This window comes from Lagenorhynchus albirostris, chromosome 10 (assembly GCF_949774975.1).
Source record: "Lagenorhynchus albirostris chromosome 10, mLagAlb1.1, whole genome shotgun sequence".
NCBI lineage: Eukaryota > Metazoa > Chordata > Mammalia > Artiodactyla > Delphinidae > Lagenorhynchus > Lagenorhynchus albirostris.
Window position 1 is genome coordinate 65,603,492 of NC_083104.1, and position 27,734 is coordinate 65,631,225.

The 27,734-nt window shown below is 38.6% G+C and overlaps 1 protein-coding gene and 1 long non-coding RNA gene across 20 annotated transcripts in view; one reads left to right on the forward strand and one right to left on the reverse strand.

The window, feature by feature from the left end:
- The window catches only part of LOC132527273 (uncharacterized), a 136,444-nt gene extending 122,121 nt beyond the window's left edge, over positions 1–14,323 (forward strand). For all 4 annotated transcript variants that reach the window (XR_009542931.1, XR_009542928.1, XR_009542930.1 and 1 more), the window contains 2 exons: positions 5,009–5,150; positions 11,976–14,323. This is a non-coding gene — a long non-coding RNA (uncharacterized LOC132527273). The remainder of the gene's footprint in view (positions 1–5,008; positions 5,151–11,975) is intronic.
- FKBP5 (FKBP prolyl isomerase 5) overlaps positions 1–27,734 on the reverse strand; it is a 98,443-nt gene that overhangs the window by 7,522 nt on the left and 63,187 nt on the right. For all 16 annotated transcript variants that reach the window (XM_060162671.1, XM_060162672.1, XM_060162675.1 and 13 more), the window contains 4 exons: positions 27,215–27,329; positions 11,926–12,082; positions 7,073–7,163; positions 4,262–4,345 (listed from right to left, as the gene is read on the reverse strand). In XM_060162671.1, coding sequence (XP_060018654.1) covers positions 4,262–4,345; positions 7,073–7,163; positions 11,926–12,082; positions 27,215–27,329 — 447 coding nt within the window. The remainder of the gene's footprint in view (positions 1–4,261; positions 4,346–7,072; positions 7,164–11,925; positions 12,083–27,214; positions 27,330–27,734) is intronic.

A 27,734-nucleotide genomic window follows, 5' to 3' on the forward strand; every position in this document is an offset into this window, starting at 1 on the left:
CAGAACGCTGGCATTAGCCTACAGTTAGGCAAAATCATCTAACACAAAGCCTGTTTTATAATGAAGTGTTGAATATCTCATGTAATTTACTGAATACTGTCCTGAAAGTGAGAAACAGAATGGTTGTGTGGGTCCAGAATGGCTGTACCGGTTATTTGCCTCCGTGGTTGCAGGGCCGGGAGCTGTGCTCACTGCTGCTGATTATATCGCCAGCCCAGGAAAAGTCAAACCCCAAATTCAAAGTGTGGCTTCTACTGAATGTGTATTGCTTTCACACCACTGTAAGTCGGGGGTTGTCTGTACTTACAGTTTGTCTTAGCCTTAGGCCCACTACTCAAGATTAAAGTCCTCACCAGTTTCAGGGTTGGGCCTTTTCTGTCATTGTCTTTTCTCTTGCTGGACTGTGAGCTCTTTGGGACAGGAAGCATGTCCTATCCCTTTTGGAATATCCAGGGTTTAACATAAGGAGGCCCTTAATGAAGGTGTGCTAAGTAAACATTAAGGTCAAAGGAATATAACTATGGAATCAAAAGTTTTTCAATCATTGGGAGCAAAATGGAGGCGTAGGTGAAAATAAAAGGTGTCACCTCATTTAGATTAGGTAAGGCATTTTCCCTGTTACGCCTAGTTTCTTCTTCCTCTCTCTCCTCCTCCATCTTTAGTGTTCCAATTACCTTTCTGACTAATACATTGTCATAGAGAAAGAAAAGAAGAGTCAGAGAGGACAAAGATCCAGACCCTACCACTTCAGTAGGTTCTGACTATCAGAATGGTAGAGGCTATGGTTTCTAAAAAAAAAAAAACCCAAAGTATTAGACTTCATAATACATAAATGTTCCTTACCTTTATAGAGCACTCTAATTTTTTGATAGCCTTTTCTTATATAGTATATATAATTTTACTTATATCTCAACTTCTAATGAACAAAGACCTCTGTGTTATTTCTGCTTCTGATGTACTAAAACAGGAGTTCTCAACTAGGGTGATTCTGCCCCCAAGGGACATCTGGCAACGTTTAGAGACGTTTTTTGTTGTCACAGCTGGAGAATATGTGTGTACCACCGGCATCTAGTGGGTAGGGGCCAGGGATGCTGCTAAATGCACAGAACAGCCTCCTGCCAAACAGAATTTATACAGCCCCAAATGTCGATTGTGCTGAGGTTGAGAAATCCTGCTCTAAAAGAGTGAAGGAACAAGAAAGAGGGGCAGGTTTTTAGTTTTTTTAACCTAAAATCCTAGAGTCATAGATGACTTGTTTCTAAATCATAGCACTGGTTTCCTGGTTCAGTAATGGTGGTCAAAACATAGCAAAGCCTGGTTTGTCTGCAAAGGGTTCCATGGTTGAAGGACGATCCTTAACTAGCTTGCTTTAGAAATGCTTTTTTCCCCAAGGAGCACAAGGGGGCGCAAGAACCTCTTGGTTAGAAAGTGTCCTCAGCCTTACCACTCTGCCTCCAAGTCAGAAAAGAGAAACACGTGTGATAGTTAATGTTCTTGTCCCGCAGAATGCTGTCAGCTATGAGGGCAAAAACCATGTCTGTTTAACTGACTTGCACAATGCCTGGCGTAACATCACATTGTTAAACGTGCTTAATAATTATTTTCAGAGCCAAATGAAGAGAGTCCTCTCCTACCTTTCTTCTCTTTAGCGTTCAGAGGTTGATAGGAGTTTACACTCTAAACGCCAAAATCACTCCCATTTACAATGGGAGCTTATTACAATTCTACCCTACTACGGGGAGAGACTTACCCACTTACGTGTAAACCAAACCAAGAGGTCAATGAAAATGGAGCTCCAACGTGCGGGTGGCATGCAATGTACCCCACCTCTGCTCTGGCCCACACACCCGGGCTCTGCGCTGTGCACAAGGCACCAAGTCAAACACCCTGGAAACTCTATGGGCCGGGAAGGCAGCACAGCAGATTGAAACCTGCCCTGACATTTGAAAAGGGAATGTGTGCAGGAACCCACCTACCAACCATTTCTGAAGTCTTACAGGTAAAACTAGGATCACTGCCGGGATCTTTTACCTCTAATTATGAAGGTGCCTCCAGGGAAGTTCTGAGTAGTACAAAATGTTCAGAGACATTCTGGGGGAAAGGTCTTTGGTCAGTGGTTTTGAACCTTTCATTAATTTTCCCCCAATAAACTAATGTTTTGAAAGATTTTGTCTATCAAATTGCATGTTAAAAATAATATGTTCCATATGTGTGACTGCTGATCCAGATTTTATCCAAAGATCAGTAATTTTAAGAGGGTTCATAGTATTATGAAATACACAAATCACTGTTGCAGTTATGATGCTAAGAAGCAACAAAGTTTAGTAACTGTACAGACAATTTAACACTGCTTTCTGTTGCTGATCGTAAATTCTGGCCATCTCTCTATATATTCAGGACACAGCTATATGACACGTGGCTTTACAACATTATTTAAGTCATCAGCAACCAATCAGAGCTTCTGAATAGCCAAGCTGTTTTATTACATCGAGTTAATTCTAGTCAAATGCCAAAAGTTGCAACCCCTCTACCAAATGTTAATATTCTTTTCAGAGGTTTTGGGAAATATAAAAAATACACTTAGACTTTTATGGACTCCAAGTAGATAGGAAAACATAGTTCAGGACCTTTGGTCTTAAGTAATTTTACAGAAAATTTTCTTTTTGTTCTAGTGTATTAGGTATTTGGGTCTACAAATAACTCATCTGGAATCTACCTATTCATAGTTACAGAGGTATCCAATACCTCAATTAGAATTTAAAAAAATCAAAGTTGTTCTTGCGAGTTCAGAAACGCACCGAATTTTAGGGCTGGAAGGAAACTTAGGAGTCTTCTAATTTAACTCCCTCACTTTTCACATGAAAAATTAATCTCTTTGGACCTTAAATGACTTTAAATCATTTGGAGCCATAAAGCCCAGTTTTCCCAATTCAGAGGTCATTCTGCCATATCGTAATGCTTTCTGGTGATCCATACATTATTTTAATGTAATAGTTATAAATAAATAGAAATAATTATATATTATCTACACCCACAGTAAGAAATGTTTTAAATTATGACCTAGTACCCACTCACACACAACTGAACAAAGTTTTGTGAAACAAAGTGTATCCTTACTACATAAGGCAATACACTTCCACTAAACTGATTTCATGACTCAATAATGGGGCTCCTCTCAAAGTTTAGAAAATAATAACCATACCTGTTGCCCTCTGGCTGCGTGAGTCTATGTTGGTTATACAGTCTTACATAATTCTCTAGTTGTTTCATGTGGGTTAATATTGCCTCCCCTCCCTCCAGACAAGGCTGTCAACGCAAGGACATGTCTTACAGCAGGTTCTCCATGAAGACTTGTTGAAGTACACTGATGTATCATTGCTTGATAGACTGTTGAAAACATCATCTAATTTTTTTTTTTTTTTTTTTGCTCCTGGATCACAGCAGCAAGGAAAAAAAAGAAACCTTGACAAAACTCCCATTCTTTCTCTCATTCTCTTCTGCGCTAAGCCCTTTCTGCTTGATGTGGAGAAGGTATAATATCTGGCAATGGGGAAGCAATGGATAGTACATTCTGATTAGAACTGAACAAAGCGCTGTTTCTTTTTTTACTGTATCGGGTTTAAAATCTAAGTGAGGAAACAACACATTCCTAGATTATAAGAAAGTGTTTTCAAGAATCAATAAATGACAAATATCATTCAGGAATTTCTGCTTTTTTCTCACAAAAGCAAGTGTGGCAGGGATCATCTTGGCCATTAGAAGAAATTTATACTCTCCTCCTGCCAGTTCCTTTTGAAATCTGTGCATAATCTTTCCTTTTATCATGTACCTAAGTGACTTCCCCAAGACAGTGGAAAGGAAAATGATATGAAACTTAGCCCTTTGAATTCTACTACTTGCTAACAATTATTCTATTCATTCTTTGTTTCGTCCCACAAATACTTGTTGAGTGACCACTATGTACCAAGCAAGATACTTTAGGTCTTGAGTGATACACAGTGGGTGGGCAAGCCGGACCTGGTCTGACTTTGCGGAGGCTTACAATCTAGAGTAGAATGTGTACAAGAGGCTTTTGTATTCTTTTTGTCACATAATTCATTCTGTCTCACCATTTCTTATACTGAAAATGACAGACTTGTAAAAATTCAGGCTTATTCTTATCCAGAAGGGTATAGAATTCAGAATAGGGAATATCAGCACAATTAATTGATACTTGAATAAATTCTTTGAGATGGGAAGGATTGTACAAAGACCCACATACCTTGAAGTACACAGTTCCCTTCTCTTTGACAATGGCAGCCTGCTCCAATTTTTCTTTGGTATCCATCTCCCAGGATTCTTTGGCCTGTTGTGTAAATGTGTGACAATGGTTAGATGAACAGAGAAGGAAAAAGCATCAGCTGATGTCCATAAGAAGAAACAATAGCTACTCCTAGAGGATACCCACACCCCGAAACACACTGGCTTTTAAAACTGTGTGCCCTTGCCAATGCACTGCTAGGCTAGAACTCACTTTCCATGAGGACAAAGCTGTAGCTTGATCCATGCTGCTCAAGAGGGAGGTGCAGGCAATAATACCGTAAGGAAGATGAACTGTTGAGCATCGTTAAAGAATGTGCCTTTAGAATTACGAGGTGAGGCCACACGATGGAAGCTGGGGCCCCTATCTCCCTCCTGCAAACTCTGCCGCTAAACTGCTATTATAATTTAGGCAAGTTTCTCTCAAGCCTCAGTTTTTCAACTCTAAAATGGTAACACTATTGTAGTCAAGTCACAGTTGTATATTCATACACACTTTAAAAATTCCAGGTCATGTAGTTGTCTCTCTATTCTGAAACAACCAGACATACTAAAGCCTCCAAACTGTAGCAACTTGCAGATGCGTACTTGGGGAATTTCAAGGAAAACATAAGTGGGAGGATAGAGGTGATGCCAAGATGTAAACAAATGCTTTCATGATCACCTGCTAATTTATACTGTGTGTATCATTACTCCTCCCCCATTATAGATACGAATCCAGGGACAACTGCACTTTCATTATGAACAGCTGGATCATAAAGAGTCAACAGAACAATCTGCAGTCCTTTAGGGAAGATGACAATGGCTGTGTCAGTGCTATTTACTGCATAAGAATTATGAAGCTTAAGTGGGTAAATATGAAATTCTCTATTCAAAAGACAGTGGTATATATATCCCCTCCTTTTTAAAGTGAATAATGAGAGTTACTAGTCTTCCTGGCAACCCTATGTTGATTCTTAATAATTTAACTTTATTATTTAAAAATCTAATAACAAGCACTCTGCATTTTTTATATTAGGTTCAGTCTTTATTGATTATAAATCTATTCTTAGTATTACAAAACAGAAAATGAATTCATGTTGCCTCCATCACTGCCACACACTGTCACATGGTTTCAAATATAATCTCATAGCACTGTGGTCAGAAAAGATGCTCGATATGATTTCAATTTCCTTAAATTTACTGAGGCTTGCTTTGTGACCCAGCATGTGATCTATCCTGGAGAATGTTCCATGTGCACTTTTGAAAAGAATGTGTATTCTGCTGCTTTTGGATGGATTGCTCTATAAGTATCAATTAAGTCCATCTGGTCTACAGTGTCATTTAAGGCATGTGTTGCCTTACTGATTTTCTGTCTGGACGATCAGTCCATTGATCTAAGTGGGGTGTTAAAATCCCCCACTATTATTGTGTTACTGTCAATTTCTCCTTTTATGTCTGTTAACATCTGCCTTATATATTGAGGTGCTCCTATGCTGGATGCATATATATTTGCAATTCTTGTATCTTTTTCTTGGATTGATCACGTGGTTTCAAATACACCTAGCAGTGCAGCCTGGCCTATGCCCTTGCAGCCGTGACTGAGCACAGGCTCGCTGTGGCGTACTACAGTGAGGAGGCTCCTGAGTGTACAAGGTCCACTGGGCTGTGATGGGAAGGGGTGGGGGTTACTTTATTGCTAAAAATTATTTTCTCCCTCTTTAAAAATAAAAACCACTTTGTGCTATGAAGACAGCTTTGGAGGATCAGTACTGAGCTAGCAGGACTTCAGAAGACGTTACCTGACAACAAGCAATGGTTGTGACAAGAGCATACGTTTGTTTTGGGGAATGTGTTATGATGAGGAACATCGCTGTTTGGGGAGGATCCCAAAGTTAGAGGCCTACAGGACAATGATTTCCTTTCTGAGTCTAATAACATAAAAACAGTCACGTTCCCAGTCCAAAGCTTGAAGTATGGAACATGGAGGTAGCACTGTGGGGATGAAGAAGGTCTACAAGATGCAGTTCCTGAGGCTCTCGGGGAAGGGCTGGGCTCTGGTGGTGCAGGGGATGTAGCTGGATGGGACAGCGTACCTAGCTCAGGCACATGCTCTGCGTTTGTCCAAGGAAGCTGCTGCTGGGAGCCTCCAGAGGTGGGTTTGAGATGGAAATACACTCAAGGAGGCGTGCCATTTCTGGAACCTGAGGCAAACGCTCTCTTTTTTTCTACTTGGACAGGTACAAAAAGAAAAAGTCTAGGGTTAGCAGGTTTGTTCCTTGTGTTCCTTGCCACCGAGCCTGGTGGCCCATGAAGCCCTTGCATTTTGGATAACTTGGAGCCACAGTGAAGGCCTCTTCACGAGTCCTGTGAAGGGTATGATCCGTCCAGCCCTGGAAAACTGCACCCCACTCCCCCAAGGAGATGCTTGGCAAGAACATGAACCTTTTTGTCTTCAACCCAGGAAAAAAAGTACAAAAAGAACAAGTCTAGGAACAAATAAGGGAACAAGTCTTGGCTTCTACCCAAAAAAGTTAATAAAAAAAAAAAAAGGCTGACACATAGGAACAAAATAAGAACACTGAGCTCCTTGGTTGTGTATCAGCTGTGCTGTATCAGTTGTCCTGTGCTCTAGAAGCAGCGTCAGAGACAGGAGACAAACTTGGTCATGAAAAGCACAATATACAAACAAATACCATCTATCTATACCACCTGGTAATATAAGACACTAATTTACAAGAAGTGGATGGAGAAGAAATCTGTCATGATTTCAGAGAAGTTGGTATTTTCTCACCTTTTCGAAGCTCTTAAGTGTAACTTCATATATAAGCTCAGCATTAGGTTCAATGCCAAATTCAGGCTTCCCTGCCTCTCCAAAACCATATCTGAAATGGAGAGTAAAAAAAATAAAACTTTAAAGAATTGGTGTATTTCCAGGCACCCCCTTCAGTATTTTGAGGCATCACATCAGCATAGAGCTATCATTTGCAAACTACGCACATCAAAGGCCCTGAAGACAAACCAGATGTTGATCAGAAGATATAGTGCCAAGTATCACTGCTGTGGTTTTTTTAAGAAACCAGGCTGCATTTAGTTTTCTTCTTCATATTCATATGTAATGCAACACCTGTACTCCTTGGGACAGCTTGCTTAGTGTGATTTTAAATGTCACTGTCTCTTTTTCTGCTTGATTTTATATCTAATTCTTTCTATAAAACAGCCATTATTTGACTATAAGGGCTTTCCCTGAAGCTCTATCAGGACCCAGAGAAGACAGGCACTATAATCATTACAGTGCTGATTTGGGAGAGGTATGTTTTAATAAGCTTTTAACTTTAAAGTGCTGTCCCCTTCCAAAAGTACCACTTCCATTCAGGTAAGTGGGGGGAAGGTGCACACATCAGGAAGGATATACGTCCTCATAGTATTTCTTCAAGACTTGCAGAAAGCATACTAGAAAACAAATGTATAATCAAAAAGAACAGCCCCAGCAAAGTCTAATACCTCATCAAGAGAAATACTCTGTACTGTATTCTCATAGCTCTCTGGCTATAACACTGTAAAACACTACACTTTTTAGCCAAAACTCACTGAATAAAATTACGGGGATATATAAATTTGCTTTTTGGGATCATTTAAAAATTTAACACATCCAAGGCATTTGAAGGAGCACACATCTACTAGAATGGAAATTCTGATGGAGCTTTGTCTGTCTGGTTCAGTGGTTTCCCAGCATGTAGAACAATGCCCAGCGTATTAGGAAAACGTTCACTGGAATATACTCTGCTCCGTCTGTTTCAAGCAAACTACTCTTTAGTATATGGAATGGCACTGCAAAAATCTTAGTAAACGCAAACTCTCAGGCTATGGTTTGAAACCAGGCCAAAACCAAGTTGATGTATTAATACCTTCAGTTTTCTCTGGGGCAAAAGGACTAGAGTGGGAACACTCACCTCTTGCTATTTGTACCACTTCTTTACTCCCTGCCTGAATTTTTCAGGAAGAAAATGCTTACTCATTTACCTCCCCTGTTACACAAGAAAATGGAAGCTGGAGGCAGAGAGAGGCATAGAGATGGAGTGAGAGCTGGTAGGAATGGGGTGTGGTAGTTTTAATATCAGGGCAAAGGGTATCTTCAGCAAAGAAATAAAAGAGGACATAATTACCAGTGGCCAACTGTAGGAAGTTGTGACTAGTTTTCTACTTTGAGCTCTTAGACCGATATATCTCCTATTTTGTTTCTGCCATCTGGTAAATAAAAGAACATTCCTTAACTGATGGGAATCAGGTAGGCAGGTGAGTCCTCACTGAGCATGTGTTTACTGACAGCATGTTCTATTTGGAGCCCTGTGCTAAACAGGTACAAACCCAACAGATGCTCTTGCCTTAGACCAGTGGCTCTCAAAAGGGGTTAATCCCCCATCCCTATCAGGGACATCTAGCAATGTCTAGAGATTTGGGGTTTGTCACAACTAGGAGGCTTCTGACTTCTAGTGGGTAGAGGTCAGGGACACTACCAAACATCTTACAATGCACAGGACAGCTCCCCCAGCCAAGAAATATCCGGCCCCAAATGTCAATAGTGCCGAGGATGCGAACAGCTGCCTTACAACGCTTAAAAATAGGAGTTCCGTGGCTGGGGGGCGAGGAGGGTGAGGGTTTGGGTCGAGGGCAGGCACCAAATTGTTCTGGTTATCATCAACGGGATTAAAGAAGACTAAGGAAGGATATGATTTCTACAGTCTTTCCTGGGTTCAAATGAAGAAACTCTGTGAAGACACATGTGGAAAACATAATCCTGGGGGGGTGTAAGCTCATACCGAACTGTTTTGGGAGCATTTAACCTGACTTCCTATTTTACAGAAAGTTGTCTGATTTATGCTGGATTAGGCTGGGTGAGGAAGGACCCAGGGCACACAAATTCATCTGACTGAAAGACAGAACACCACAAGAGGAATTCTAGGCTTAACCAAAAGACAAGCTGGATTACAGTAACAGAAGGAATCCAGTATCAATGTTCTTAAACTGACAGGTGCCTGCAGAGAGCAGAGATACAAATAATGACTGCTAATGACCATTCAGCCTTTATGTGCGTACAAGAAGCACTTGCACCTTGTATGCAACTGCTCTTACCAACTGCTTCCTTTTTACAGATGAAGAAACTGAGGCTCAGAGAGAAGTGCTTCCTGAGAATCACACAAAGAGGCAGTGGTAGAGCCAGGATTTAAATTCAGACTCTGTGTGTCCCAGAAAGTTGTTGAGTTTCTGACCCACACTGCCGCATAACTGAGATACTCTGGCTCTTGGCAGCCTATGGGGTTGGTGCAGGACAGAAGATAAGGAAGAAAAAAGAAAAAAGCTAAAACTAGCCATACTTTACCTGAAACAAAAGAGCTTAATCAGTCACTGTATTTAAAACAATATGAAAGACACTGTCCTGATGAGAAGAGAGAAAATGGCTTCTCTGGAAGTGTTTTATGAATTCCTTACTATGAAAACATCCTGCCAAGGAGTCTATCAGAATGAAAGGGAAGGTATATGCCCTGGGGTTTTTGGAGCATGAAATACAGATGACACTAAGCGTAACACAGAACACATATTTGCAACAGCCATATTTATAGCCACACTCAGATGCAATGTATCTATAAGTGGGACTCTGGTAAGACAAGCAAATTCACTGCACACGCTCACTGCATGCCCGGTGGGCAGGGATTCTCTAGATACACGGATAATCTTACGCAGCACCCGCGTGGACAGTCTCCTGGTGTAGACTCTGCACTTTAAATGACTCCTCAACATACTAAGCAACATCTTGAAGAGAAAAGAACATGTTCCTTTCTAACTATGCTAAATTATTTCCATAAAACATATGAAAAACTTTTATATCTAGTAATTTATGAAAACTTGTTGACAACTTTTATGCCTGAAAAATCTACCATATGTTAAAATGGGGTTTCCCTTTCCTTATGGTCTGAGAGTAAAATGGAAGAGAGAGATAATCATCACAACAGCAATAATAGCTAACATACTAAGGGTTTGGCTGTGTCAGGCACTTTGCTACACTCTTTACATGCATTATCTCATTCACTCCTCCACAACTTTGTATGGTAGATACCATTATCCCCATTTTACATAAAGGGAAACTAAGGCTTAGGAGAGTCGAGTACACAGCTGGTAAGCTGCATGTTTTTTTTTTTTTAATCACTAATCATACAACAATTTAAACTTGCAAGGAACTATTTGCATTAATAAATATAAGGATAATTCCTGTTTCCCTTTGCCATTAAACTTGAGACATCTGTTCCCACAACTGGCTTGTCAGCTAGGTTAAAATGTAATGAACCAATTCATATTATATGCTCACAATGTATAGAGAACTCATCTTCAAGGAACTTAGATCTGAAAACACATGGACATAAATACCACTCTGTTTATATGAGTTTAGAACTACTGTAACTTTGGAATGCTGGATTAAAAATAGTTAGATATTACTTGGATATGGAAGAGATAGCCTCTCTATGCACCACCTGAATTAAAAAGTTCCTTATAGAAACAGATTCACCTAAGTGAACTACAAATACATAGTAAATGTAAATAAAACACTAAGGTGGGAATATACTAGTTGAAAAGGGAATAAGACCGAGAAAAAGAAGGTATTAAATAAAAGGTGCCTCAGTGAAAGCTCTAAAGGGTTCGAGGTGTAGAGCATTTTGCAAGGATTTTCAAGTGGGTAGTGGCATGACTAAAACATCACTTAAGAAATACGATTATGGCTCAAGTGTTAGGGCAAAGGTAAATATGCCACTGGATTACGACCGAGGCTACACAAAGGCAACCAACTGTACAAAAGGCACAATATTACCTATTGGTAAGTGCAGGTCATCAAGGTTCTCAATAACTCAAAATCCTACTGACTGAAATCCAAGGATCCAGAGAGGGATGAGACATGAGATAAGCAGATGCACTTTCACACAAACAGAATCAAAACACCCTGGTTTCTCTCAAGGGTCCATTTCTCAAGATAGAAGGGTTGGATTCATGGTATAATTTTAGATCTAAAAATAATACCAAACATGTTTTCACCAGAGAGACAGTTAGTGTCTAATAGTTCTAAGCTTGGTAGTGCTAATGGATATCCTTATGATGGGAAAAATGTAGGCAAAAATGAGTCATCTCCGCTGCCTTTAGATCCAGGAAGAACACTCTTTTTTCAGGGAGTCTGTATAAGAACAGGTGGCACAAATTCAAGTGGTAATAAATCATCCAAATGCTTCTTCAACTTCTAACCCCCACGTTTTACTGCCTCCTGCCTAATTTAGAGAAAAGGAGAGAAGGGGCAAGAGAATCACGTGAGAAGGACCAACAGCTTCCTGTCTTGGCAATATGGCAGGCAAAACAAACAGAAAAGCAAAACTTGCCTGTCAGTCCTACCCTGAACACACATGAATCAAGTGAATAGGCTTACAAATGTCTGTAATATTATAAGGCCCATTAACTCACTCTGTGACTAACTGTAGCCTGATTTAATTAATTGTTTCCACTGTTGGCCTTAACTTCACTGAAAATAGCAAAAGGTTGATTGAAAAAGCAAGTGTATCCCTGTTCTTTCGATAACTTCACTGTGTACTGAACTGGTATGCTGCTTACCGTGGTCCAAGATACAAAATACATTGTTCCTCACGCTGCATTTTCTCCAGGGCTTTGTCAATTCCGATTGGAATGTCGTGGTCTTCTCCTTCGCCAACTATGAACCCCACATCTCTGCAATCAAACATCCTTCCACCACAGCGGCCTTCCAGGTGGACTGAGGGAGAGGAGAAGGACAGTCAACAGAGCTGCTCTTCGTGACTAATTCAGGGACCTGATAAATGAGTAGCTCCCCTTCCTCATTTCATCTAGGACATACGTGGTATGTCTTGTTGAAGCTTAGTCTACCCAGTCTGGAAATTTAAGAGCAATCATATTTCTTTCTGTTTTAAGTTTAAACTTATAATTACTGATAACTACATCAGTAAGATAGCTTAGAGGATAATAAAGTGGAAACACAGGTTTAACTTAAACCTACTATATGACAGAGGTTTCCTCACCTATAACACAAAACAAGAAATACTAGATTATTTAATAGGTAATTATCAAAATGCCACAAACTTAATATCAAGTATACAAAGGCTTAAACATTTATAACTGCATCTTGGCTTCGGATGCTTGGGTTGAAAAACAACCGAATGGCTATTTCCCCAGTGATATTAAAGGGTTAACTGAATATAGAAGCTCTTTTTTTTTTCTTTAAGGGTTTTAATCTCATTCACAAATATGTCTGAATAAAAATGAAAAGGCCAAAGGCAACATCATCAATAACTAACATATCTGTAATCCCTTAGTGCAGTAAAAAATGTAAAATGTGAAGGAATCAATAGTCTCCTATAACTCGACAAATCAAATTACTCAACCCCCTCCTCTGAAATGTTAAGTGAAGAGGTCAATTTCTCAGGGTCTACTTCCTCATTGCACTCAAACTCAGCTCATTCCCAGGGTAATTTTACATTAGATAAGGGGCTTTTATGTTCATATAAAATAGGAAAACACATACAGATATATATTTTTCTCTTGGTTAGTTAGACTTTTTCTTCTGGGATAAATTCTTTGAAACTTTCCAACTATGTTTAATATTACGGATATTCATTCCTTTCCACTTAGGTCTTTCATTCAGTCAGAAAAATGGATGGCTTGTATGACAGCACAACAGTCGACAAGCAATGTAATAATTTGTCTTTCATAAGAAAATTTTTTATTCCTACTTCTGTAATATAATGGCCTTGATTCAAATGTAAGGAATTCCTAAAATGCTTCTTTTCTGAGACTGGTTGATCTATTTTAGATCAATAACTTGCTTTAGAGATAAAAATCACTTGTTCTGTTACATTCGTTCCAGGAGACAATTATTTTCCAAATTCAATTCCAACTTACTCTACTTTTGAACTACTTGATCTCAAAGGTCCTTTGAAGCTCTAAAATTCTACGATTCTATGGCCCAGTAATATAACTCTCAATGTAGACCAGAAACCAGCTTCAAAGCTAATTCCTGTAGTTAATCATTTCATCAGGTTACCTTTAGCCCAGGCCTAGGAAATGAGAGAAACCCTGAAGAGTAAACAGCAGTGGCATAGACACTAGGGGCAGAAATGTCACATGGACATTTATGCTTTGAAGTTCTCTACCGTTTTCTAAGTCACTAGGATTAATACCATCCCGATTTGTTCCCGTTGCAGACATAGGGTGGAGTCGAAGACGCTTGGGCCAAACTAGAGAAGGCCTGACTCTCGAGTCAGACCTTCTAAACAGGGGCAAGAGCTAGACTGGCTCTCAGGGTGGAGCTGGCATACAGAAATTTTGTTCTATGTCCCATACTCATAAATGCACATGACTTTCTATTAACTCACTTTTGGAATGTTCTAGATAAAATACAGCTTAGCTTGCAGCACAGTGAAAGTTCTTTTGAATTGGAAATAGTTTCAAAATAAATTCAACTTTATTATTTTCAAATACGTACACACTAGAGAGGTTCTGCAAGGAATCCTAGGCTTAAGATATTTTTTACTGGAGTAAAAGCTGGTGTCTCTAAAGAATTTGAGAGTTTGAAAATTTGTGTTCTTAAATATTTTTAAATCTGCCCAAGAAATTTAATTTAGACTAATGTGATGACACTTTTCATGAGAAAAGATTTGCTGAGCAAAGTGAGTTTCGGCCCACATATTATAGAATATCTCAAGCATTGAGATTTATTATCCTAGTAGCTCACAACTTAGTTGACAGATCTTTTTGAGTGAGGTTTATTGTTAGAAGTGTTTCCTCCCTGATGGAGAGTACATTTAGTGGGGGAGGAAACTATCAGTACATTCGTTGTGGTTTTTGGTTGATCAAGTTTGAATGTGTTTTCAAAACAGGAAATCCAGAGACTCTGTGAAGGATTCCTGCCTGTGTGTCAGTTTCCTAGGCTGGTTTTTCAGCTTGATGCATATACTTGATATTAAAATTATATAAATAATTTCAGAAGTTCTCTTTACATGTGATAACCCTTCATATTAGGGAAAGAAAAGACTGGCTACTAATAAACATGTTGGGAAAGATAAGCAAGCAAGCAAAAAAAAAAAGTTCAAGTCAAAGTATAATGAAGGCATAATTAAGAAAGCAAAAAAAAAATGTTCACTGCAGCTGGTCTCTCTAAGAGAAACAATATATGGTAGAACCAATGTTTTTGGCCACCTAATAGGGAAACATTCGCAATAACTCTTATAAATACTTACTACCTTATATAGGGACCAATCTTTTTTTTCTATTAAATCTCTTTGAAGTTGAACCTGAATAAGCACTACCTACAGTACCATAGAATCTTAAATTGATAAACTGATACGCATGCATGCGTGCACACACGCAGCAGTCTTTACGTGTATATATAAAACCTTTTAATACTGACATTATCTGGAATGTCAGAGCAAGAGGAGGTATCACAGCCTCAGGGAGTATAGTATTGATTCTTTACATCTACAACTAGCAAACACTCTCACTAGATTAACTGGTTTCTAAAATTGGAACACTGGTGTGACAAGTTCTATGACAGCTGACAAGAACTCCTCCCCACCTTGGAGCCGACTGCCGCAGCAGGGACCTCCATCATGGTGACAGATGCAGACATGCCTGGCTCCTATAGATCCAATTTTTTTTTTAATTGTCTCGATAATTGTTACCAAAGAAAACCATGGCAGCTCTGGCTGTGGAAGACCTGTGGTTGCTTTTGACCTTGTATCGCTTAGTGCAAAAACTCATTTAATAAATATTTAATAATAACCATCATGACTCACTGGGAGCTTGGCCTCTAGGGCTCAGGAGGTCTGTTGCTAATTCCAACCAGCATGATTTACGGGAAGTAAATGATCTATGACGTGCCCAAAGAGAATAAAAGTACATACAGGATGCTTCTACTTCGGGTTTTTTTGGGAAGAGAAAGAAATACACAAGTTAAAAAGGGACAACATTTTCTCTTGACTTAAAGTCTACGTAACTTAAAGGGGGGAGGTCCTCCAAACCCCACGAAGTCAAACCGAACCAAATTACCGAGCCTTGCTGCGCAATCCGAGTGTAACCACATCAAGTGAGCCCAGTCTGCTGCAAAACATCACTTAAACTGGAGCTCTGACTTATTGTTCTCTTACTGCCCTAGAGCAATTTTGTTTTGAAGAGCACAGAACACCCTGTTCTGAAAGTGGCTGGCACATGAACTCGATGTGCTGACAGCAATTTGTACTCCGATTAAAATAGGGGGGAAAAGGAAAGAGTGCACTGCAGTAAGGAAAAAAACTGGAATGCAAGAACCCGAAAACTGTATAGTTTGTATTTTAGGAAGCAAAACTGAGAAAGAGGCTCCATAACCCCCCAAAAAAAGTGCTGTAAACGCTCCAGCCTAAAGACGTTAGCTCTGGTAAGTGTCTGTTTTTCCCTTTTCTAATTATAGTAGTTGGTGTCTGATAGCTTTGCACTCATTCCCAAAACAATTACTGGGTCATGGGGATCTGAATGGGAATGTTGTAATGGCATTACGACTAGACAAGACTGGTCATTTAGCCAGAGAAAACCAGGTTGTGACAGGTTACTCCCACTCGGCAAGGGTTTTCTCTGCTGCCTAATTCATGCCAAGGGAGTTTCTCTCTGCCTGCATCTCCTGCCTAACAGAGCAAAGCATCCAAGAGACAGTGGGATCTTAATGACCCCCTGAAAAAGGCAAATCCAGAGATGGATTTCTAAAATCAGGAGAGGCATATTAATCACTGATTAGAAGAGAAACTCTTCCCCTCAGTCATGGTGGTCAAATTTCCCCCAAACTGCCTCCTGTCCTCTGTACCATTTTGTACTATGATGAACAAATACCACTGGAAGATTGCTCATGGCACTGAGGGGACAGATGCTGAGGGCAGGTGTGGAACCTGGCTACTTGAACAGAATAACATTTATGCAAATGGTTATATGCCTTAGTCTAAACAGGAAGCATGCACACAGCAATAAATTCTATACCAATACAAATCCTCACCACTCTCCTCTTTACACCAGACTGTCACGTAACAACTGTGGCTTTGGGCAAGGTCATTTCAATTATCTGAAGCTCAGTTTCTTCATCTACAGAACAGGGGAAATAATGTCAGCTAACTCCTAATTGTTGAGAGTATTAAATTAGGTATTGAATTAAAGCTTTTAGCCCAATATCTGGCATGCATTCATTTAATGTCAGGGTGGCTACTATGTGAAAATACTGTGTTATGTGTGGATAGACAGAGATGAACTCAATGAATGTTAGCTATGATTATTTTCCTGCAATTAGTGGTAAATTATACCAGATTAAACATGTTTTAGAACTTGGTATAAGAAACCACTTGATCGCTCCACAGAGAGAGCTGTCAAAGTATAAATAAAATTCAAAGTAGGCAAAGGCAATATCTTATTTTGTACCTCACAGTGTGTACAACCGTGTGTACAACACACAGTTCAGGGCCAGAAAGTAAATATTTATTTAATGATTAATCTGAAAACAGGGCATTAAGGAAAATGGTAGTCATTTTCACTCATTTATAGGAATTTTCCCTTTTGAATATGTTAGTACTCCTATTTTTAATAAATGCCAAGAGCTACTTAAATTCTTTACTGATATGGAGTTTTGTTTTTTAATACTATTCCAAAATCAATGGTCCACTGGCTTAATTTCTTAATAACAAAAAGATTATTTTCTACTAAGATTTTACTCTACCCGAAGACTTGAAGATACCTTTTTAGAAGGAGCTATATAAATCCAAAATATATGAAAGAATAAACACTATCCATTTTAGACCCAAGTACCATACTACATTATTTTGTGAAAATATATAATAAAATGGTTTCAAGAATCTGCTCTTACTGGACAAAATTTGCCAGGACATTCATAAATACTTCAAAAGCATGTGAAAAACAAACAAAACCCAAAAAACCCTCATAGCTCTATCAGATTTCAACATGGTCATACATGAAATCTTTCCTCTATTTTCAATTTTGGACCATTTTGGTTTTTGGTGTTTTATTTATAAAGAACACATAGCTAGATTTTGTTGTCATCACTGTGTTAACCTTATAAGGATTTCTGCCTTTAATAGGTGACTTTATCTCATTCATATTTTTTGTAATCACTGACATGATTGATTTTACTCCTACAATCTTATTTTTGATTTCCTACATAATGTTTTCTTGTTATTCTTCCTTTATTACTTTTACTAAATTGATCAACCTTTGCTCGTTTCTTTACTTCCCCACTCCATGCACGGTCGCTCGGAAGTTCTACATCCTATTCTTACTAGTACCTAACGTTAAATTTTAAACAAATCATTCAACAGTATGTGTGTATGTGTGTATATATATACACACATACACACATATATGTGTATATATACACACACACATACATACACACATATACATATTTATCAATGTGGACTAATTAGCATAATATCTCCTTGAATAAGAAAACCTTATTAGACCATTTGCTTCCCCTCTTCATTTCCCGTTTGCACCTCATTTTGTTAATTACCATAGCTCCATACTGTTAAACAATTGTTATTTTAACAGTATAGTTCTACCATTTCAGAGATCCAAATTCAGCTGTCATGTTATGGAAATTACTTTTATGCTCACTAATGTTTCTTATGCCTTGAGTCTTCACTTCTTGGCTTTATTTTTTGTGATGTTTTAGAATATCCTATAGTATTTTTTTCAAAAAGGGCACAAGTCTGCATACTCCAAAGTTAATTTTGTTCTCATAGTTAAGTGATAACTTGGCTGAGGACAGAAATTTAGGTTTAAAATATTCAGTTACAGACAATGCTCAAAGCACTGTCTTTTAGTACTTAGTGTCACAAATAAGAAGTCTGATGTCATTCTGATTCTCATTCCTTTGCACATAGCTTATTTCTCCCTGGAAGAGTTCAAAATTTTCTTTTAAGTTATGGAATTAAGAAATTTCACCAGATATATATACAATGGAATATTACTCAGCCATAAAAAAAGAATGAAATCTTGCCACTTGCAAAAACACAGATGGACTTAGAGGGTATTTATGCTAAGTGAAATAAGTCAGACAAAGACAAATACCCCATGATTTCACTTACATGTAAATCTAAAAAAACAAATGAACAAATAAAACAGAAACAGAGTTAGATACAGAAACAAACAGGAGGATGAGAGAGGAGTAGAGGGATGAGTGAAATAGGTGAGGGAGATAAAGAGGTACAAATTTTGTTAGAAAATAAATGTCAGGGGATGTAATGTACAGCATAGGGAATATTGTCAGTAATACTGTAATAACTTTGTAAGGTGACAGATGGTAACTAGACTTATCATGGTGATCATTTTGTTAATGTATAAAAATACTGAATCATTATGTTGTATACCTGAAACTAATGATATTTTAAGTCTATTATACTTCAATAGGAAGGAAGGGAGGGAGGAAGGAAAGGGAAATCTCACCAGGATGTATCTAGGTGAAAAAGCACTCCTTACTCCTGTATGCCACCATCAACTGGCCCTTTCAATCTTAAGATTCTTCTGTCTTGGGGCTTCCCTGGTGGTGTAGTGGTTAGGAATCTGCCTGCCAACATGCAGGACACTGGTCTGGGAAGATCCCACGTGCCACAGAGCAACTAAGCCCATGCACCACAGCTACTGAACCTGTGCTCTACAGCCCGCCAGCCACAACTACTGAGCCTGCATGCCACAACTACTGAAGCCCGTGTGCCTAGAGCCGTGCTCCGCAACAAGAGAAGCCACCCCAATCAGAAGCCCACGAACCAAAACGAAGAGTAGTCCGTGCTTGCCACCACTAGAGAAAGCCCAGGCACAGCAACGAAAACACGATGCAGCCAAAAAAAATGAAAACAAAAAAAACTGTGTGTGAGGTAAATTCTTAAGAAAAAATTCTTCTTTCTCTAGGAAACCTTCTTCCATTACACGTTTGGTTAGATACATATCATCTATCCTTGATTATCCCAGTCTTCTAATTTTTCTTTCACTTTTCATCTCTTTGGTGATTTTTTTTTTTTCCCCTCTGTGTTCTGAGATATTCTTCACTATCTTTTGTATCACTAATTCAAGATTCTGGGACTGTCCATTTTGCTTTTCAAACCTTCCTCGGAGTTCCAATTTTGATAATCATATTCTTAATTTCCAGATACTTTCTTTTTTTCTTTTTTTTTTGCGGTACGCGGGCCTCTCACTGTTATGGCCTCTCCCGTTGCGGAGCACAGGCTCCAGACACGCAGGCTCAGCGGCCATGGCTCACGGGCCTAGCCGCTCCGCGGCACATGGGATCTTCCCAGACCGGGGCACGAACCCGTGTCCCCTGCATCGGCAGGCGGACTCTCAACCACTGCGCCACCAGGGAAGCCCCCCAGATACTTTCTTATCTTTTCCTTTTTCAGAGAAGCTGATTTTTCTGACTCATGAATTTAATATCCTGTTAAATATCTCTGAAGACACTAATTAGGATTTTGAAAGTTCTCTTCTATTTCTTCTTAGTCCACCTCAGTGCTTCCATTCCGTGGTATTTGCTGATGATTCTATATTGTTTGGTCATGCTTTAAAAGGAAGGATTCAGAAAGATCAAGTGATTTTAGTTACCTGACACAGTTTTTCTAAGCCATTGGATATACTTCCATGGTAGGCCTTTTCGCAAGAGGAGTGGGCTGATCATGCAGATCTCTGAGTGAAGATCCCAAAGATATTTATTGAGCATTTACTACATGCTGAGCATCATGTGCACAGGAAGGCTGGGGACACCTTTTTCCACTGGTGATGTAGGAAAAAGTTTTACTTCAGGAGCGAAACACTTCTGCTCATTTACTGTTGTGCAGAGCTGCTTTCACTTTTTTCCCCTTCAAATCTGTTTTAAAAGCTCAAAGATACTTATGTTCTCATTCTGTAGTCCAAGTCCTAACACACGGAGCCTTCTGAGGCAGATCCCTACTTTACTTTAGAAATTGGGCCTTACTGGCTTTAGCTTGGGAGCAAAAGTCACAGCCAGGCCCTAGAGTAGTAATTCTCGAGTAGTAATTCTCAATCCTTGGCTGCAAACTAGAATCACCAGGGGTGTTTTTTGTTTTTTAAATACTTGTGCCTGGAGTTCCACCCTTTGAGATTTGCTATTCTTATTTAACTGGTCTGGGCTGAGACCTGGGCATCAGAATTTTAAAAGCTCCCCAAGTAATTCTAAATTCAGCCAAAGTTGAGAACCACTACACTACAGGCTTACTAGACCAGCTGTTCCATATTGTTTTATAACAACCCTGATGATTACCCCATAGCCTGCCTTGGCTCCCTTGCACCAGCTGACTAAGCTTGGAGTTCTTCCCAAGCTTGTTGAGACGAACAGTATGTACCTCTGCAGAGGTCTTCTCTACACCTGTTGTGGGTTGGGTTTCCTGAGTCTAGTTTCCATCAGTCCAATTTTATCTACTTTACGTATTCCAGAAATTCTCCATAATTTCTGATCCACTTCTTGTAGTCTTCCTATTTTCCACCACTAATACGGATTTCTTCCTCTTTTTTTGAAATCATTCTCCACCCCTCCCCTCCCCATCTCTCATTTCAGTGGGATTTGCAGAGGGAAGGGTACTCCAACAACTTGAATCCCTGCAGATCACTCTGTTGAAATTTTCACATTTGAAAATACTCCCGATTGTCTGCATTCTTTGCATTGATGTGGCTGAAAGCACTGTGAGGCAAGAGAGTCACACACAGCTAGCACTTTGATGTGCCTACTCCAAGCACGGAAGTTAACTCAGAAGATGTGAGAGATGGGAGTTGGGGGAAGAGGAGCTGGTAGCTATTCAGAGCCTTATGTCAGATTGGCTTTTCTAAGAAAGCAAAGCTTAAAAGTAACAATGTAGCCACTACAGGCAATGAAGCTAAAGTATGATGACTAAAGTATCAGTCATCATGATAATGTCAATTAGAGTACCTTAGAACACAGTGACTTTTTTTTAATGGAAAAAGGACAACACTGAATAAAAATTACAAGATGGTCATCTTAATTGACATAAAGCACACTGGAACAGAATCTAAAAATTGATTTGCAAGCATTAGGATCCTGACGGAGTAAAAATCACAATTTCTTTGAGAAAGAATAAATTCTGTCAAACTAATGTAAATTCTCTCTTCCCCAAAGAAATTATTAAAAGGAAGCAAAAGATCACAATTCAATAAAAGCCTTTTGATTCAGTCCACAACTTTGTTCTTCAGAAAACAAACCAGCAAAAATCCTGGAGAAATATGATTTAGGTAACATTACTAAGAAGATATATAATTATTTTTAAGACTGTTACTGAAGACAAACTGATCATGGGTTCTAGGTCAACCCTGGTAGAGACAAAATAATTTGCTGATGGACTGGCTGTAGAATATAAGAGAAAGAGAAGTTTATTTCCTTAAATCTATTTAAAGGACGCAAAATAAATGATATAAACATTTATTTAGAGAAATAAATTTATTTAGAAAAATAAATTTATTTATTTATAGAAAAAAGAAACTAAGTGTCTACCATGTATTAGGCACCTTTCTTCCCTTAACTGTCACAACAATCTGTGGGGGTAAAAGATTATTATTCCCATTTTACAGATGAGAAAACTGTATGCTCAAGGTGATTAAGTAACTTGTCTAAAGTCATAAAAATATCAAGTAGTGATTCCAAGATTCGAAATTCACATCTATCACTTCCAAAGCCTGTGTGCCCCCTCCCCCGGCTATTCACTGTACCTTTACACAGAAATGACAGAAACTTGGTCACTCTTGCGTATCTATAATGACATATCATAATGGATGATCACTGTCTATAGTTTTTCTTTCACTGTGGAACTGGCTTTAGTTCTAGGATTTCTACTTGGTTTTGAATCTAATAGTATATGGGTGATGGTACCAAAAAAAGGCAAACCAGTAAAGTGAAGACTGAGTAGACTTCAAAAGGAACAAGGTGATCTTGGCTTCTGACAGAGACCACTTTTGAGTCAACCTTCTGTCCTCCTCCCACACAGAGCTAACTGGTTTCAAAGAGGGAAAGCAGGACACCTTAACCTTGATAAGTGACAATACAATAAAGTTTTATAAAATTGATTTGTTCCAGAAAACCAAAAAGGGCTTTTGGGAGAAAAAGTAAGAATAAACCATTTACTCTCAAATTTCCCAGGAAAGTACAATCTAACAAGATGAGAGACAAAAAAATTAGTCATTGCCCTTTCTTAATACATTTAGAAACAGAAAAAATATATATATAAAGGATTATTCACATATATTAAAAATTCTATTCATAGTATATTATCCTTCACGCAAAAAGGGGACATAAAAATACATGTATCTGCTCACTTCTGCAAAAAAATACAATAATAAACCAGGAACTAATGAGATTGGTTACCTATAGGAGGTAGGAAGGAACAGAGTGGAAATAATGAGGAAATGGGAACAGGTTAGTAGGGATGAGGGGGGGAATAACACTTCTGAGTATATCTTTTTGTATCATCTAAAATCATGGTAATGTTTCATACACCAAAAAAAAAACAAATAATTAAAACCTACCAGAGTGTGGGGGGAACCCCAATGGAAGGTAAACATAACAAATGAACTTAACTGTATTACAAATGAATAACATAACCATACTGAAGGGAATGAGGATGAAAGAACTAACCTAAGTTGGAAAACAGTGTTTTCAATGTATGCTATAGGCTAATGACAAAAGGAAGTACACTCAAATATTTCCTACTTAGGAAAAAATATTTTTTAAAATATTTATTTATTTATTTAGGCTGCACTGGGTCTTAGTTGCGGCATGCAGGATCTTTGTTGCAGCATGCAGACTCTTAGTTGCAGCATGCGTGCAGGATCTAGTTCCCTGACCAGGGGTCGAACACAGGCCCCCTGCACTGGGAGCATGGAGTCTTACCCACTGGACCACCAGGGAAGTCCCAGGAAATTTGTTTTTCACAGGGGTATGGGTTAGCAATTCTGAAACTACTTTCTGTATATACCATGATTGAGCAAATAAATAAATACACTGTGAATAATGAGAGCCAGGTTTCTCACTGTTGGAGAAAGCAATTTCAAAGAAGCAAAGAGAGGAGGCTAAAACAAAACTGTGGTGGGCTGAAATTGAAAGTGTCAGTATGTACTCATAGTTTTTAATATACATATACAGACTAATACAGAAGTACACATAGAATGTGTATATATGCATGTCGAGATATATGTATTTTCTAGCTCTGTTAAGAGGTTCTAGAAGCAATAACATTCCATAGCATGAGTATACCTAGCACCCAGATCTTCATTTCTAAATACCATTCTCCAGTAAAAGGAATCAGCTCCTTGGAGGAATGGCTGATTCCAGACCGGGGGCAGGAAAATTACCAAATAAGCCCTAAGCATCTAGTGGTGTCATAAGTAAGAAAGTGCTCAAGAAACAATGTTGAAAGGACCAAAGAGCCAAGTTGAAGGAGCTTCCAATGGCCAAATCTAGGACAATCTGAGCAACAAAATAAATAAGAATAGTAATGAATAATAACCTACAGAATAAAATGACATCCATGGGTCAATACTGATATAAATAAACAACTGAATAAACAGGGGAGAAGAGGCAGCTCTTCCTTACAGCAGAATTCTAATTAAATGTAGAAGAAACAGTGGACATAGAAAAATCACCATTAGGCAAATACCACAGTAATAACTGTTGCATACAAAAGTCATTCATGGATGCTAAAATTAGTGTGTGAAGGTGTGATGTAAAAGAGGTTATCTGAATAGTTTCCAAGTATTTCCTTCCCAATGAGATACTTAGTAACTAGAGAGAGAAAAATAGTACCTTTACAGTGGAGAAACATGGCAGACCCCACCTTAACCAAGTGGCCCAAGTTAACATCAACAGTAATGAGACATCAATGTCATGTATTTCCTGATAATGATGAACTGAGATGGGCACATCACTTATGTATTTTTCCAAATATGCATAGCCTCAATCTAATCAGGGGAAAACATCAAACCAACCCAAATTAAGGGATATTCTACAATAATTGGCCTTCAATTATTTAATTTTAACTTCAAAAGTGTTAAAAGTCATGAAAAACACAAAGACTGATCAGCTGTCACAGATTGGAGGAGACAAAGAAACATGACAACTAAATTACAATGTTGTATCCTGAATTTGATGGTGGACTTGAAAAAGGACATCAGCGTGGCAACAGGTGAAATTCAAGTAAGATTTGTAGAATAGTTAATAGCACTGAATCAATGTTAATTTCCTGATTTTGATAAAAGTACTGTGGTTAAGTAAGATGTCAACATTAGGGGAAGCTGGGTGAAGCATATAAGGAAATTCTCTGTACTAGTTCTGCAACTTTTCCAGAAGTCAAAAATTATTTCAAAATGAAAAGTTAAAAAAATGACTCCAATTGAAAATATTACCAAAAGCAAGATTTGATTTAATTTAGCCTGCTCCAAAGTTAACTCTACAGTGGTAGTTTTGTGGTATTGCCTATAACTGGGAAGTTTTTCCTTTTAATTTAGTTGACAAAAACCTCCAATTTTAAAATATATAACTTGTTAAATCTGGGGAGTCACTGTATCACAGGGGGAAAAAACCCTCTACTTCTGTATATGTTTGAAATTTTTCATAATAAAAATTTAAAATACATGTTATAGACAAGATTTTTAAGTTCTTGTTAATATATAGAGGAGAATTTTCTATCATTCCTATAACTTTCATAAACATTTAGAATTCTATCAGGAATTTTTCGGGCTAGTAGGACCTTAGAAATTAAGGAGTCTACCCCTGCGTCACTGGACAGGAAAGAAGCTGATGCCAGAAAGGCAACGTCTAGTTAGAGTGGGCCAAAGCCTGAACCCTATCTTCCGGCTCCCGGTCCAGGTATTTCTCCAACACTATACACCTGAGCTTTTCTTCATTTATTCTAAAACTTATCAAGAGTGATAACTATCTAAACACTTTAACTACAACAGAACAGTAATACTATTTATAACTTTCCAATTAAAAAAAAAAACTAAATTTGAACTAATTTGCCAGACTCGTGGAAATGAAACATGCATTCAAAGTAGAATGTAAATAATGTTGTGGTTCAACACGCAACATTAAAGATGAGAAAATCAACTATTCTAGTTTCCATTTTAAAAATGAACTCTTTAGGCCTTCTATATTGATAATATCAGTAGTTCACGCTGCCATCCTTATTTAGTAATTTGATTTTTTTAAAAATTCTTTTTATTTTATTTATTTTTGGCTGTGTTGGGTCTTTGTTGCTGCATGCAGGCTTTCTCTAGTTGTGGTGAGCGGGGGCTACTCTCCATTGCGGTACGCAGGCTTCTCATTGTAGTGGCTTCTCTTGTTGCGGAGCACCAGCTCTATGTGCGTGGGCTTCAGTAGTTGTGGCTCGCGGGTTCTAGAGCACAGGCTCAGTAGTTGTGGCACACTGGCTTAGTTGCTCTGCAGCATGTGGGAACTTCCTGAACCAGGGTTGGAACCCGTGTCCTCTGCACTGGCAGGCAGATTCTTAACCACTGCGCCACCAGGGAAACCCAGTGATTTTATTTTTTAAGGGAGGTATTTCTTTCTTTCTTTTTAAAATTTAAAAAGTTTTTTTGGCTGTGCCACGCGGCTTACAAAATCTTAGTTCCCCAACCAGGGACTGAACCCGGGCCATAGCAGTAAAAGTGCCGAGTCCTAACCGTTGGACCACCAGGGAATTCCCTTGCCTTTTTTTTTTATAACTTAAAAAAAAATTTTTTTTTTAATTTATTTGTTCTATTTATTCATCTTTGGCTGCATTGGATTCCCGCTGCTGCACACGGGTCCCCTCCAGCTGTGGCAAGCGGGGGCCACTCCTCGCCGTGGCACACGGGCCCAGTTGCTCTCCCGGACCAGGGATTGAACCCACGTCCCCTGCATTGGCAGGTGGACCCCAACCACTGCGCCACCAGGGAAGCCCTCCCTTGATTTTTTTAAATGGAAGTATTTGTTTTCTCACTACTGTCTTTTTTGAAGTACTTCAACTCAGTAAATGCCATCTTGAAAACATTTATCCATGCAGAAAGCATTTACTGAATAACAAATGTGTGTAAGGCTCTGTAGGTGATGCTGGAAACAAAAAGATGAAGAAAGATTCTGTACACACAATGTGTGTACACCTCCCTCTGGGAGGGTGGACGGGTGCTCAGTTAACCCAGTCCTCAGCCCTGTCCTTATATCCAACTTATTAGCAAATGAAGAAAATGGAATAGCTTCAGGTCACTCAATAAATAACAAAGCAGAGCTTGAACCCAGGTCTCCTGACACAGAACAGAATAAACTATTCTCCTGTTTTGATCTAACTAAAATGATGAACTGTTTTTTATCTTAATGACAGCCAGTGAAATGAGTTTGATGCCCTGACGGGCATTACAATCTACTACTCTATTTGGTAACTCTGTAACCTTGGGTAATTTACATAACTTCTCTGAACTCACTTTTCTCACCTAGGGATAATTAATCATAGCTCAAAAGGTTATTGTGAGAAATAAATAAATAATATATAAGGCAACTAATATAACTGTTGGCACACCAAGGAGTCCACAGACCAAGAATTCATTGATGGATGGGCTTACCTTTTACTCATTGTTTTGAGTTTGAAGAGGTTGGTAGTTCTTGGCACACACAGGTTGAATGAATATTTACTAAATGAAGTCACTTTTAAATAAATGTTGAATTTAAAACTATTAAGAAATATATATTCAATATATTTATTTTCATAGACAAATTTTTTAAAACAAAATCTCCATTTCATCCACATAATTGGAACCCAACTTTTAAGGACCAGTTCCCTCTCACAGCAGTACTTACTTTCTACTGTCGCTCCTTCGTTTGGGTTTGAATACCCTTCTCCTTTCCGTTTGATCCTTCGGATAATACCTCCATCTTCAAATAAATCCTCTCCTTTGAAATCAAGAAGCTCAATCTAGAAAGGAAAAAGGGATCTGACTGAGAACGGACCAAAAAAGCCAATTTAACATACTTAAAGGCAAGGGCAACCACTCTCCTTTCATTTTACAAAATAAAACTCTGTTTTATATTTACCTGTGCTTCTTAATTATTGGAAAAGTAGGGAAAAAAGAACACTTCACTTTTCAATACCTGGAAAGAAACTTCATGTAATGATAATGTCTAGGACTACATCCTGTGGGGCTGCAGTGCAAAGACAGACAGGAAATACTAGGAAAACTGCCTTGTGGGCAGAACGCCAGAGTGACACAGTGCTGGCCCAGACTATTTTGTCTGACTCTAGAGGCCACCACTTTTTCTCCCCAGATTCATGGATGCCCTTCTTAAAATTAAGACTAAATCTTATGAATCAGGCCTACAA